At 36.4% G+C, this 15,254-nt stretch overlaps 2 protein-coding genes across 3 annotated transcripts; both read right to left on the reverse strand.

Moving 5' to 3' along the window:
- Positions 1–135: 135 nt before the first annotated feature.
- Positions 136–10,669, reverse strand: LOC116108802 (sister-chromatid cohesion protein 3). 2 transcript variants are annotated; one of them, XM_031395030.1, is made up of 22 exons: positions 10,420–10,669; positions 10,160–10,349; positions 9,036–9,148; positions 8,691–8,783; positions 8,354–8,517; positions 8,024–8,260; positions 7,793–7,937; positions 7,524–7,702; positions 7,279–7,424; positions 7,066–7,193; positions 6,476–6,649; positions 5,891–6,052; positions 5,604–5,804; positions 5,392–5,529; positions 5,100–5,303; positions 4,848–4,992; positions 4,525–4,631; positions 4,140–4,277; positions 3,341–3,606; positions 3,103–3,227; positions 1,212–1,523; positions 136–356 (listed from the first exon to the last, which is right to left on the reverse strand). In XM_031395030.1, exons 1-21 carry the CDS (start codon positions 10,447–10,449, stop codon positions 1,231–1,233), a joined length of 3,378 nt encoding a protein of 1,125 aa, XP_031250890.1. In that variant the 5' UTR covers positions 10,450–10,669; the 3' UTR covers positions 136–356; positions 1,212–1,230. The 2 variants fall into 2 exon arrangements, with proteins under 2 accessions (XP_031250890.1, XP_031250889.1); XM_031395029.1 differs by having other exon boundaries at positions 136–411; positions 10,420–10,668.
- Positions 10,670–11,942: 1,273 nt separating this feature from the next.
- LOC116108818 (NPL4-like protein 1) lies at positions 11,943–14,668 on the reverse strand. The gene is made up of 2 exons (XM_031395045.1): positions 13,487–14,668; positions 11,943–12,387 (listed from the first exon to the last, which is right to left on the reverse strand). Exons 1-2 carry the CDS (start codon positions 14,465–14,467, stop codon positions 12,133–12,135), a joined length of 1,236 nt encoding a protein of 411 aa, XP_031250905.1. The 5' UTR covers positions 14,468–14,668; the 3' UTR covers positions 11,943–12,132.
- Between the last annotated feature and the right edge of the window lie 586 nt (positions 14,669–15,254).

Genomic DNA, 15,254 nt, shown 5'->3' on the forward strand with positions numbered 1-15,254 from the left:
AACTACAGAACCAAAACACAGGGCTGCTTCATGCCTCAATTACATATTTGCATAGCATAAGCCAATGAAATCCCTAATCAGAATATTCACCATCTACAGCTACGAAATAGGCCAGAGTCTATAACAAGATGTTAATTAATAAAAGATTCAATGCTTATGGATAGTCTTTTGCTGCTTCATTTAAACCAGTGATCAACTGTACAGAGCGCAAGGATTGGACAGAACCTAACAGGAACTACAACAGAGCCAAGAAACTTCCAACTGGATTTGGCTGAATTGAAGAAGACAGTACATGTACAATGAGATAAACAATATAGTGCCAAAAACCTTTGCCACCACATATGAGCAATGCCCTCCTGCCATAAAAATGTACAGTTATGCAGATGATTAACAATCACTAGCTAGATGCCCCTGCAAAGTGAAAAATTAAATCGTCAAATGCCCTGAAAAGATATAAGCTTTCTCATATTAATTAAGGCTTTGCTTAGTGTATCACTAACTACATCTGAATAATATATATATATATATTGTGTACAGAGTAACATCTTGCAGCAAGCAACCCATTTCCCAATATAAAATCCATTCATGGAAGTTTCCAGCTGAAAGAACCAGTAAAAGACAGGCCAGTTTCAATTCCCAAATCAGACCAAGATCACAAGAATCAGGTCTTAGCAAAAGAAAAAGGGTGAAGTTAACAGGATAAAGATATACTCTGGATATTCAACTACAAAATTGTACCATGTCAATGATATATAGTTAGATAACTCCATATGTAGTTAAGAGTACCCTGCACATTTAGTGCCTACAGAACCCTGTTAGGTCTCATGTCAAGCTTGTCCACTCTAGTTAAGTGCAATCACCTAGAGGCACTGAATAGGGTCTCATATTAGAAACACACCATAACATTTGGGGCAGACAGTTTTCAGTGAGTTCTCAATTCATACTGACATTTGCAGATGGTTCTACTCTGAAATAGAGTCGAATGGATTGTCATATTTCTGAAAGAATGCAAATCCCTAATTCAAAGTCACGACATGCATTCCCCAGATTCTATATATATTCAAGTTAATCCTGGCAGCCCAAAAATGACGAACATCAAAAAATGATTAAAAAAAATCAGCCAGGAGCTCCCAACAATCGAAAGATAAACGTGGCCCAAAACTCCCTCCTAATTTAAATGAATGAAGAAACAGGAATCTCGAAGTTCATACCTGATGTTCCGGAAGCAGGTTAATTATCTGTAGCTCTTCTGGAGGTTCCAGACTTTGTTTGGACTCTTTTTTCCTCTCTTGAAATTTTCAATTGCCTTAATTTGGCTGAAGACCTAATTGAGTGTATCAAAGGAGCATTTTCTTCTTCGTCATCATCTTGCTTCTCTTCTTCTCGAGCAACTTCCTGGTCTGATGCACTAATTGAATCTTCTTCTTCACTAGAACTGTGTTCCTCAAAGAGTCTCTTTCCCTCAATATTTTGCCGTTTTCGTGGACGTCCCCTGCGTTTTACAGTAGCCCCTTCTTTCTCATCTGCAAAAAGGTAAACATATTAGTTCTCAAATACGGGGCTTAAGGACAAGTGACACTGTTAGGATCCCACATTGAAAGGGAAAAGGGTGGGCATGTGGGTTATAAAGGCTTGGGCACCCTCCCTTGGCAAGCTGGTTTTCCAAGGAGAGTTCTACCCAAGCCCATGAAAGACCCATGGCCTATCCCAAATTGTTGAATTATTGGAGTGAGTTCCTATCAATTGGTATCAGAGCATGATCTTGTGCCTATGTGGCAGCGCACGCGTGACAGACTGACCTCGGGCTCGAGCTGCTACCCCGAGAAAGGGCATGGAGGCCCGAGGAAAAGGGGATCTGCGTAGTCACCCAAGGGGTAAAGAGGCCGACGGGGGAGGCCGACGTGGACGTCCGTTGCGGAAGTGTGATGGAATGTTAAGATCCCACATTGAAAGAGAAAAGGGTGGGCATGTGGATTATAAAAGCTTAGGCACCCTCCCTTGGCAAGCCGGTTTTCCAAGGAGAATTCTACCCAAGCCCATGAAAGACCCATGGCCCATCCCAAATTGTTGAGTTATTGGAGTGGGTTCCTATCAGACACATTAATGATGACATGACCAATAAATGAAAAGATGGCAAGTTGGCCAGCCATGATCCAAATATCCAGGTGCTTATGAAACACCAAAAGATAAACTATTTTTTTAAACACCTTCAAATCAAATCCAGAAATTGCCATTCAAGAAAGTTTTTTAAGGTTTTCGTGGTGTTGCAAGAGCCCATAACTATCTCCCATGCTACATAAAAATTTATCAATTTTGATCATCACCCAACATAAAGGACTATTTACTTGATAGTTCTTAAATTGTTATCGTTGTAAAAAAGTGTCTCAAGTTCTGCGTTCTGGTCCAGACAAAATGGGGGCAAAAAGAAAAGAACAAAATGAAAAAAAGAAAAATCCAAGAAAAACAGGCAATGAGAAAGCAACTCCGATAAAAACAGGCCATGAGGAAGCAGAACTCTGGGATGGTTTTATGAAATAAATCCTAAATAAAATTTGGATTTCATCACAACATCCAGAGGAAAAACTAAGAATTGTCACAGCAAAAGTATGATTGGATTCTTGCACAGAAGCCTGACTACAGAATTTTTTTACAGAAAACACTTTCCATCCAAAAAGAAGCAAAAAGAAAAACACACAAAAGGAGACACACCATATCACATTTGTTTGCACACAGGCATGCATGCACAGGCACAAACAGGGAGAGTGACAAAAGGGATTTTAATATAACATAGATAACCTAGAAATCTCCCAAACTCGCTTTGCAAACCCAAGTTTAAAACTGGAGCCCTCTCCAAACCTACAATCTTTGGAAAGTGGAAAACAATGGCCATTGGCCATATGTAGATACCCATGAGGGGGTAAATACCAGATGGTCAAGCCTATGGTTTGCTCCCACAAAGAGGCATTTGAACTTGAGAAGAGTGAAATGTACAATGCGTACTAGAAAAGCCACAAGAAGGGGCCAGGGAATTAAGGAAATAATGGCTCTCATTCAGATCCACAGAAGTTAAAAAGTCTAATGAAATTGACAAGACAGTGGTACCTATTATGCCTTCGTTCTTTACATATTTTTCACGCAAGCTTTCAACAAACAAGCTATAGGGACGCCAGCCACTGGGATCTTCATCTGTGTTTATATTCTCTGTTCGTTTTTGGACATCCTTTAGTCTACATGCAAAGTACAAAAGTATTAAATGGTGCCAAAAGGCTGATTGATCAATAAAACAATAAGTTAAGGTGCAACTTAGAAATCAATGACGATATCAGAAAATAACTCTTACATGTCCAGGACATCAGGAGTAGGAAGTTTGGAGACAAAATGCAGCACAGCACTTTCCAGAAAAGGAAGCTGTTTTGGAGCATCTTCAAATGCATATTCAATTCCTTCCTTGACAATTTTTAAGATGTCTGATCTATGCTTATTCCGAGCAGAACCGATAAATATTCCTGAAAGTCGAATAGCCAGGTCCTTACATTCTTCGAAAGACTTGTCTGTCAAGGATTTATCAACGCTTCTGGAAAGTTCCACCGCATACCGATTATAGGCCTAGTTAAATTCAACATGAGGAAAAAGTTTTACATGTCAAAGATTTCAAAACGCAGACACATACCCAACTTGAAAGACTGAAAATCATGAAGGACAATTGTGCTTTCTATTTCCTAAGAAATTTTGATGACAGATGTCCATCTACAAGCGGATTTAAATATATTAAATCCAAGAGAAATTTCCTTATCAGGTATAACTTCAACTTAAATATTTTATCCTTATAAGAACAGCTGATAATGATAATAATATAAAATAAAGAATATATAACACTATAGAGCATTTGGAAGGCTGAGTTAAGCATCAAAGCAAACGTAGTAAACTGCAAAAAAAGAACTAACTACCCAGGCATTTGATTGTTTCCTATGAATCACAGGATAACCTTCACTATGTTTGATGTATATAATAAGTAAATGAATATCATAAGGAAGCAGATTAAAAGGTGATAAACAAGTAGTACAAAAAACACAGCATATTTGACCAGACACAATTCCTCAGCTTCCCATTCCCCCACCCACCCAGAACTTGAGCCCTACCCTTTTCATAGCTTCTAGAAAGATAGTGGGGATGTCATCTTCTTTTTTCTTCAGAACAGTGATCAGATGCTTAACAATCTCTGCTACATTTGTTCCATGCATCACAAAATGAGAAATGATTTCAGGACCAAGATACTCCTGCATTGACAATTGTATCATGTAAATATCTTTAGAGGAAATAGAAACAAAACTATAAGTAATACCCAAAATTGAGAGATGTAAACCAAAGCCAAAAAGATTCCACAGCCAACAAGTAGAAGGGTAAAAAGCTAAAAACAAAAATTACTTGATCAAACTGTTTGGAAAACTACAATAGGTCCCTCTGGATAAAAAATTCTCATTAGGTTTCCAACAGGTAAAAGATTGCAATTTCATGCTTTTTCACCTTAGGTACAGTATCAGTGGCAACCAACTTTGCAGCAGCAATCATGACTGCATCTCTATTGGTCTCCTCAGCATACTCTTTGTTCACATCTTCATCTTCTGTCTCATCTGCAATGTACATATTGGAAGAATAACATAAAATTTTCCTTTTAAAAATGATACCTAAAAGAGCACTCAACATGAAACATTAGAATGAAACTAAGGGTAAATCATGCGAGTTCGTCAAAATTTGAATTTCTGCAGATGCTGTCATTATCTTTCACTCAGAAATAGTTTAAAATATCAAAGATTATAAACCTTAGGGGGCATAAAGAAAATAGACACCTGAGATATTTAGCTGCTGTTCACAAAGTTTCCAAAACTTTTGGAGAACATGTGCATCGGGACAATATCCTAACTTTTCCAGCTTTGTTGATGAAAAAATTGTCATTCTAAACAAGCACCACATATCTACAAGTATAACACAAACCTGGGGTAGACAACAGCCATCAGCAGATCAAACGGGACAAGAAAAATTCAGCAGAAATATAACAGAACTATAGTGAAAATTCATTTATCAGAGTAAAAAGTGCTCACTCTGCAAGCCAGCTGATTTCCAAGTTTACTCTCTTCATTAACTCCAGAAGTGGTATTCAGGAAGTACTCAAGTTCCTCAAATAAGGTGTTACGTTTCAGCAGTAGAGAAGATAAGGATGCTTCAGACACTGTTTCAGAATTTACAATGGAGTGCAGAGACCATGCTATATGCAAATACATATTGAGAAGCAGAAAACTGACTACCTGCCAGCATGAGCATGCACAAAGAAATATAATGAAGAGGGGGGGAAGACATAACACAAATCTTTTATCAAGGGTTTATTTTACACACCTCATCATCCATGTTTTTGAAACTACGGAGAATCATGACAAGATCTTCATACAAGCTTCCAATTGGCACAGCCTTGGACAACTGAAGCTCATATAACCTTTTCAAATTTACAAGAAGAGAATATTCATCATCACCACCCTGCATGTTTGAACCACATTACATTTATATATTAGGCCCACAATGAAATAAAAAATGGTCAAGGCAGAGATTACCGCTACTGCTTTAAGTGCAGATTTAAGCTTAGCAATAAGCTCATCTTCAATATCCTTTAATTTATTGCGGGCAAAGTCTTGCAACTCTCCTTGACTCTCGCTAGAACAAAACATTATAGCTTTTACACAGGATCTCAGCGCCTCCTTTTCACCATGTTTAAAAAATGCATCTTTGATGAGCTGAAGAATGGTTTTGAAATTCTGCAAGAACAATTAGATCAGCATTCCCTATACACAAGGTTGTAAAAATTAAATAACTTGAACTGGCAAGAAATTCTGTCACAAACCTGCTCCTGTCTCTTCAGGGAATAAATCTCAAGATTCATATATGCAATAATCTCAACTAGTGATGGCACCTTTGCCTTGTCAGCCATAAATTTGCGTAATAGAAGAGGATAGTTCTTCATCATGGCAAGAGTTATGTCCCGTCTGTTGTTGTCAAATACTTCCTAAAAATTTGAAACAAAATTTGATTTGTAATATTCTTTAAAGTGGCACCAAAAGAAGGGTTATTTTCAGAGAAGACAATTTACTGGAGCAGGCACAGACGGATTAATAAATATACATAAGCACATTAAAATTTTGAGCATAAACAATCTTTCAATATCAAATCCAAAAATATTTGCTGAAAAAAGAATTCGAGTAAGAAAATTCATTCGAGAAAGCACAGTTCTCCTTGAAATATTTTTTCCCAAAGAAGCCTAAAACCTACAATCATACACAATTTGAATATTTTTTCCAGCATTCACAAGCACTTTTACCTACAAACTATTCTTTTTTTTTAAACGATCAGAACTTACAAAAAGAAAATTAAACTATTAGAATTCAGAAATTTCATTTGGCCAAAACAGAAACAATTATAGATAACACACCTTTTGAGCTTTATTGTAATATTGCTTTCGGTTATCAGAAGCAGGAACAATCCTCTCCCCAACAGCCTTTCTGACTGATGCAAAAAGAAGTCTAATCAAGTTTGTTCCGTCGTCATCATTAAGCTCGATCAGTGGGTTCTCATCCAAGAGCACAGAGATTATACACTTCCAATCCTGCAAGTAAGAGTTTTCATCTTAATCAATTAAACATATCTTACATGCAGAGAAATTAGTACCTAACTTCCATCTAAAATCATTTTAGAGTTCTTGTTGATGATGATATAAATATTTTTGCAGTCTCTTCTTCAATTATGTCAGAAATTCACAGGAACTTTTTCCTAACCCACTATTCAAACAGTTTTTCTGATTAACATCAATGCATCACCTTCAATTAAGCCAGGTTGGTTGGACTAGGATACTAAGGCATGGTCCCTAGTCCCATTCAACCTTAGCTCAAACAAAAATTTTGTAACATCCCAACTGCATGTTAAAACATAAGTCAGAGCCAACCAACTGGCATTGTTGGGCAAATCCACCTTTCATTCTATCAAAGCCAAGACACGTTTCCATGTTTCAGAGTTATAACATACCTTCATGGCCTTCATGTACTCCCAAACATCATCAATAACATAGACACTTAAAATTGGATCTGCTGAAAACTCTCTTAATATTTGCAACATTCTGCCCAGATGGACCTCAGAAGACTCACTTTCTTTTCCTGGAAAAAGTATTGTTATCAGCTAAGTGCTTTACTTGACATGACCATAACACACATAGTGTGACAGAGTCCCAAGGATCAGAACCTTTTGAGCCAGACTGGGAGCTATTAAATTTTTGAGCAATCAGGTGATCAAACACTAATTCCCCAATGGCACGCCGAATTTCTGGTGGATCATCAATGAGCAAATCATATAAAGGGCCCAAGTCATCATCAGGTAGAAGCTGATGTCTGCAAGAAGCAACATGATCCACTTTAATGCTCCAGCCATTATACATAAATTCAGCAATAACATATTAAGACTGGGAAAAACATTTAAGAGGCAAGTACCTGAGTAATTGTTTCACAAGCCCAATGGCACATACAGCCACTGAAACATCTATATCATCAGCAAGTTCAATCATGCGATTGGAAAACCTTTCAGAAAATAGACCTAGAGTTGGCACATTATCATCCACCTCATAAAGATTTTGTAATGCAAGGACAGATGCTTTTCGTACACTAGCACTCTTCAGATGCATCAGAATCAAAAGCAAACGTTAGATTGGAATAGTGCATAAGCAGAAACAAATACAGTATTATTTGGTAAAAAAATTTACTTTATCATTCAGAGTCCACCCAAGATACTTTAAGTACAGATCCTGCAAGAAGAATGAAGGATATGACAAAATCCACACACCAAGTGATTGTATGCATGCCATTCGAATATTGGGATCAATATCTCGGTACCGATGCACAAATAACCTTCAAAAGAAATATACAGCATAAGAAAGAAGAAAAGATGATAATACTTCTCTAATCCATGATAATAATATGGTCATAGGTCATACCCAGTGAATATTTTCCGCATCATATCCTCTAGGTTTGTTATATTCTTATGAGTCATTGACAACCTTTTATTTAGAGACTCCAAACGAGGCCCCTCAACTCGTTTCTTCTTTTCAGCATTCAACTGTCTCTGAGTGGTTTCTCGCTGTGCACCAAGCGTTTTTGCAACAGATATAAAAGATGTTACAAGTTGAAGGCCCATCAATGAAGCAACTTGACGGTAAACTCTCGGAGGAGTGCTGTTTAGTTTTGACACCAGGTAAATTTTAATTAAAGCAAGTAACTTTACGAAATTCTGCAATTTTATATCCTCATAATAATGGAGTACTAACCATGACAGAGCAATAATGTAGTCCATGCATTTGTCAAATAAAACCTTATCAAACAATGGTCCATTTTGGCACTCAACAACTAAGTTGTCCCAAAATGAAATAAGATTATCCTTAAAGTTTTTGAATTCCTTTTTCTTCGAACTTTGATAATCTTCAACTTCTCCCTAAGATTCCACAAGAGTTAAGTAAACACTTTGGGCACAAAATCTTGATGCATGAAGGTTAGTTAACATAAATTATATTGATTACTACATAAGAATTCTATGAAAAATCACTCAAAATGATAGTTAGCTCAATAGAAGAAGTAGCTGCAAAAAGGGAATCAAGAAAAGGATACTCTTCTAGCAAGATTCACAAGAGCAATCACTACATCATCCACATCAATCTCATCCAGCGACTCTCCCTGAATATAATATTTAGCTCCACACGCCTATACAATTGTACTTTCATTAGAAACAACTTCAAGATCCAAAAGTTTCATAATAACTCAGATGCACTTGCAATATTTTGCTGTAATGGTTCAAAAACTTAAAGAAACAGTGAGTACAAAATCAACTCAACATCTTATGTCTTCAGGATGTTCTCTGAGTGAATTTTTTATGACATCCAGTCATTTTATTGATTCATACTTTGCTTCTCTCCAAGTTTCTTTAGCATTTCATTTTTTTTAATTTTCATATACCTCAAACAGCATCGTCAAGAGTTCAGCCATAGCAGGTTTTGCATCCTTTTCATACTGCTCAACCCAAAGCTTGACCACTTGAGGAATAATTTTTCCATTTCCTTTGATAAGCTCTGCAGAAGATCATACGACATAAAAACAGATCCTAATAAAGGATTAGGCCATCTATGACATACATAACAAAGATCAATTAAAGAATGAATGAACTGATATCTAGATAACAAGTCTGAGAATAGTCAAATTTGTAAAGTCACTTTCCAGACAAAGTATCATGTCAGCTAAATAAGCTTCATAATTTAACATCTCAAAGCAAAATCAACACAGTTCTATAAGAACCTTTCTTGACCTATCTAATGGTAGGAATGTGTTGCAATGATACGGTTGATAAGTACTAGCAGTCCACAAACAAACAATAGCATACAAAAGATCTCCACAAGTAGCTCACAGATCTCTCAAGGCTACCACTGCCCAGTCCTAAACCCGAACCTAAAACTTAAAAATCTATTGTAGTGTACCAATGGAGCTGAATGCTTCAAACAAGTCCACCCAGTGGATTTGGTAGTAAAATATTCCTAATCTCATAGGAAAAAAATTATCTCAATCAATTCAGTTCCCCTTTTCTCATTCATTATAACACATTGTGGAGTGACATCAACGAACTGAAAAACCTCGCCTAATAAAAGGAGAAAAATAAAAGATTGCTCCTCAGTTTTTAGTACATTTCTATATTACTAAGGAGCCACATACTAATGTAGTCAGTAAAATTGTACAAAATTATAAGGTTTACAGACAGTTGTGCATACAGAGTATATTCTCCACCTTAATTAAAATATTCCGATTATAGAGTAGAAGATATTCATCCATAAAATAATTACATTGATAAAAAAAATTAAATTAAAAAAAAAACATTATTAATATAACTAACATCGAACTTAAATAAGTCCCCTTAAACAATTCTGTAACGGCCAAATTCAGTTAGCAATATAATCAGCTTGTGATCTCTCGTTAAAATTCAACAGTATTTTCAAAACTAAACACGTTATCAAGATCGCATACGCATATTCAGCGAGTAAATGACATAAATATATACAAAGATTCTAAGCGCAAGATTTTGGTTTATTTACCCATCAAACTTAGTTGACCTCTCTGAGCTGAACCCGAAGTCCCTTCCGAAGCACGACTGCGCTTAGTTCTAGGACGAATTTCGTCAAGATCGTCGGGCGAACCCTCTGGGTCCACTCGGTTGGGGCTCTGGTCACTTGCATCACTGGTCCGGTCATGGTCCTCCACAGTGGCACCATTTCCCTTCCTTTTCTGTACAGGCCAAAATATTATAAACGTAAAGTGACAGAAAGAGAGAACGAGAGAGAAAGTAGAGACTCACTGAGCGGCGTACTGTAGTTCCGGGGGCCATAGGTGGGCCACCACGACCTAGGGTTTACGTAAACGGAGAAGTTGCAGTGAAATTTTACACGGAGGAAGAGTATAGAAGAAGAATTGAAGAAGTATTTTTGCCCTAGATTTGCGAAGGAAATGAGAGACACTCAGAGAGAGAAAGGGGGAATTAATGACTCTCCCGCCAAGTGAAAATTCGGCGTTTTATAGCCGCTGACCGCGTTTCTTGATGCACTAGATCCTCTCTTCACACTAAAATAAAAATCATTTTTTTAACTGGGCAACTAGCCTCTTTTAACTTCAACGCTGTTCACTCGCTAGACCACTCGTGCAAGGGAGTTTCGTCGCATAATATTAATTCAAATTTTATATAATAAATATCGCCTTTTTATTTCAAAATTATATACCCATATACAGTATTCTAGAAAAGGGTATTATTTACTTAATTTTATTCGTGACATTAAGAACATTCATTAGAAAACCTTGTTGTTATATTGTAATACTTGCAATATGTACAGTGTTGCATTCTATTACATGCTTTCATGTTTTACGATATACAACACTGATATAATGTTTTAAAAAGTTGGGGCGGCAGTAAAAGCCTAAATAATTGCAAAAACATATCACAGATCGGCATTTCGAATATACATATATACTCATTTTTTATTTAATATAATTTTACTGGTTATTAATAATAATACAATAATATTATACTTATAAAAAAATCTTACAAAGATTTTCATATAAAGTAAGGTGACAAAAAATTAATAGAAGAATGAAACAAAAAGTTAAACTTATTAAATTCATTCTTTCATTTATTTTTTGTCACATCACTTTATATAGTGATATTTGTAAAATTTATTTATAAGTGTAATATTATTCATAATAATATACTCAACATTTACCTTATTTAGAATATATTCACTTTGACTATAAACTACCACCGAACAATACATGCAATACCTGAAATTGGGTGACTTCTAAGTCAAAACGCCAATCTTAGAACCGTAGCCGTCAACAAGTTTTGAGTTATAAAGTTTTACTTTTTTTTATTTTTTTTTTAATGCAATTGTTTAGTGATAACAAATTTTAAAAGGGTTGTTTAAGTAAATTTCACTAAATACAATCATAAATGGCATCATTTTTCAAATTATTTAGCCATTGATATCTTAGCCTGAATACCCAACATAAACGGAGGAAATGTGCTTGAGCTGAGCTGAAGCCGTGTTGAACATCGTTTGTTCAACTCCTGTTCCTCGGAAAGGTTACACAGACCCTAACAAACAGTCACTGTTTCTTCAGTTTTATTAGACAGACTATTAAATTCAGGAGTATTCAGTTATTAAACATTCCAACACTTTTCAAAGCTGTAAAAGTGAGATTTTTATTCGTCTGAAAATACAATAAAGTATGCAATATAATTTACCTCCTAATATGCAAAGCCAACGATTCCAGATGCCTAAAGTACTAAAACACATTTAATTATAAACACAGCCTTGTTACAGCCAGACATGAAAAGCAGACCAATTGATAAATATAACAGTTTAATTTATGGCACAAGGTCAAAGTGATGGTGCACATAACCATTTGTAACTTCAATGAGACTTAGGGCCCCTTCACCCATGGTGTTGAAAAGCAATAAAATTGTTCACACAGCCACCAACTGCGCACAACTGAGCAAAGCCAAATCACAATCTTGATATCATGCAGTTTCAGCCATCGAGTTAATTAGGAGCTTATAACCTTCTGGTACTGCTGCCTGTGTCAGCACACATTGTGTCAATGCAGGGACATCAGAATTTAGGTCAAGAAACCTTGCCAGAAATAGCAACAAATGAAAATCTGAAATTCGCTTGACTAGTGGAAGATTCGGTGAGCGGTCCAGATGACTCTTAAGTGCCCTCATTGTTAATTGGGTGTTCCGGTTCTCAATGGGAAAAGTAGATGAAAGAGGGCCCTGTACCAAAATAAAAAGTTAGTGCAATGGCAGCATTAAGTAGTGAAGCACATGAACATTTAGGATGTCGTAAAAAGAAGTTAACAATGATCCAGTAAATAATAAAATCAGAAAGCTTCTCAACCAAAGTAAGACTAGCAGAAAAGAGCTCCCCAACCATTAAAAATAATTTCATCTTTTTAGTGCATGTGTCAAATTACACCTATATCTCAATTTGCAACATATCAGTTCCATCTCTAAAAAAACTAAATATGTAACCACCCATGCAAGCCTGGGCTGTATAAATACATAAATCAACACCGACATATTAAACCAGGAGGCTCTTCAAGTTACTCTAGAAATAGTTATAAAAAAAAATTACCCGAGAAGCAACCCTAACCTAAACCTAAGGATGACTTATAACCTCATATACAGTGTCATACTAGGTTTCTCCACTAAGGGACCGCCTGCCTTTTTGGCCTACCTTAGGTAGGAAATAACATCTCTATTATTATACTTATAACTAATCTACAGATGCCTATCAATATTCAGGCACCAGAACACCACAAGTTGCTGATAAAATATTGACTTTAGAAACTAAACCAAACGTCAACTCTTCAAATTGGAAAATTATAGTGTATGGTTCATGTCCTCACTCATAAGAGAAAAAGAGCAACAATATTTGATGTTTAGATGCTCATTCTTTGATTCTTAAATAAGTTATTGAACAATTGCGTTTCAAAGAGAAATAGAACTGAAAACGCGACTCAAATAAAACTTAAATGGACCCACTGCAATGAACAACAGATAACAGCTTTATTGGCAAAAAAGATTCATGAGCAGCATGTCAGAGACCATAAGCTAGAACAATGACTCAGAATTCTCAAAAGAGCCATGCTAAAACTTACTAAGCGGCACTGAGCATTCTAAGTGGAGATGAAACAAACCTCAACTATGGCCTCTAATTTAATCTCAAGCCTTAATTCTTCCATTTACCTTGTTATCTATATAATAAAAATTGCCCTATCATATGCACATATAAGTTGTCAATTATGTTACTACACAATTTAAAATATCTGCAATCATCAAGTCAAAAGTAATTCAGTTAACAAAAGCGCACCTGGTGATCCAAAATTTTAACCACCACCAAGAAAAAATCATTATCAACTTCCTTAACATCCTTCACACCAACAACCACTTCCTTCTTCATCTTCGATAATTTGGGATCATCACCTTCCGAAATCTCAGTCTCAAACCATCCCTCCTTAAACAACCTGACGCACATATCACTCATTTGAAACGCTTCAAAATGAATTGCGGCAGTTCCATCCTCACTCACCTCCAACTTAACCACCGTCGTTACCCACTCCTCCATATTGCTCTCCGCGTGATACTCAACGGCCTGCAAAACCTCCCTGGTCGATAAAGTGTAATCCTTTTTATTCTGCATTATCGTTTGTGTGAAAATAAACCCTACTTTCTTCATCCCCAATCCAGCAGCAATGCCATCCACCAATTTCTCCTCCTCCGGATCACGCAACAGACAAAGCATCTCCTCTGTCCCCTGCTGCGGCGGCTCGTAGATGAAATTCACCTCCACCTTTTTATCTTCCGACACCGTTCCATACATGAATCCCCCGCGTTTGACCGCGAACGCCAGTGATTCGTTGACGTAATGCTGAAAAGCGTCGGCACAATCGCGGTCGAAAGAGACAGAGTCACAATGCGGATTCTCCTGCCGCGTGACTCGCATCTGTTTGGCAATCAGGTCGTCCATGGTCATCTTGCGGCCGAAAGATCCGGCCGGCTGGATAGCAGGGCCCTTGATGCTGCGTTCTCCTTCGTAAGACAAGAAAATTATTGAGCCGTGGGAGATATTGAGAGAAGATAAGGGCGTGTTTGAGTTAGACATATCGGTGAATTTTTGGAGATCGGACGGTGATTTGGCTAACAATAGGTTTTGATTAGTTGAAAGGGTTTGGTTTTGAACGGGGATTTGAAGCTGGGATTGGATTAGGGTTTTGAGCTGGGATACTGTGATGTTTGCGCTGTCGATTGTGACGCGCTCAAGGCCATCTCTGCTGCGTATACGAAGCAGCATGTTTGCTCGAGAATTAGAGGTGATCGATCAGATTGAAAATTGTGTGGGAATTTAACAACTCTTGGGAGAACAAGTGCTTGGAGTGAAGAGTGGGAATTTGGTGAGAGAAGCTTTTGGGATTTCTTGGGAAGAAAGACTGGAAGAAGGTGGAAGGGACACAAAAATTTTATACTACTGCCATCTATAAGCATACGTCGTCGTTTGGGATGCGGATTCCCATTTACAGTCAGGTGAAGAGTCTTCAGTGTATCGTAATGAAACACTTCGTTTAGATAATGGATTGGACTCCTTGTTCATTTAGATAATGGACTCCTTGTTCATTTGGGCTTCCACGCCGTAACTTTTATGGTTGATTAACATTATCTTATAGTCAAAATTAAATTGTGTTTAATGTATATAAGGATTATGGATTAATGATCTCTTAATGATAGTATTGTTACAGCATCTTTAACGATACTCTTTATTTTGAAGAGTATCTTTCATATAAATAAAGAGCGTCTTCATTTATTTTAAAATATAAAAAATATAATTTTTATTCAAATCCAATAGATTCTTTAAATTTAACGAAGATGCTATTTATTTTTAAAAAAGAAACCTAATGAGAGAAAGAATTAATAAATAAAATACATAAGAATTTTTAGTTTATTAATTAAAATTAGGATAGAAAGTGAAATTTGACTCTCTAAATGTGGAGAGTTAAACTCACTCTTTAATTTATATTTTAAAGATAAAACTCTTGTTTTTATGGATAAATTCTTTATAATAAAGAGTTTAGGTCATATAAAGA

The sequence above is a fragment of the Pistacia vera genome, unplaced genomic scaffold, assembly GCF_008641045.1.
Source record: "Pistacia vera cultivar Batoury unplaced genomic scaffold, PisVer_v2 Contig57, whole genome shotgun sequence".
Classification (NCBI taxonomy): Eukaryota; Viridiplantae; Streptophyta; class Magnoliopsida; order Sapindales; family Anacardiaceae; genus Pistacia; species Pistacia vera.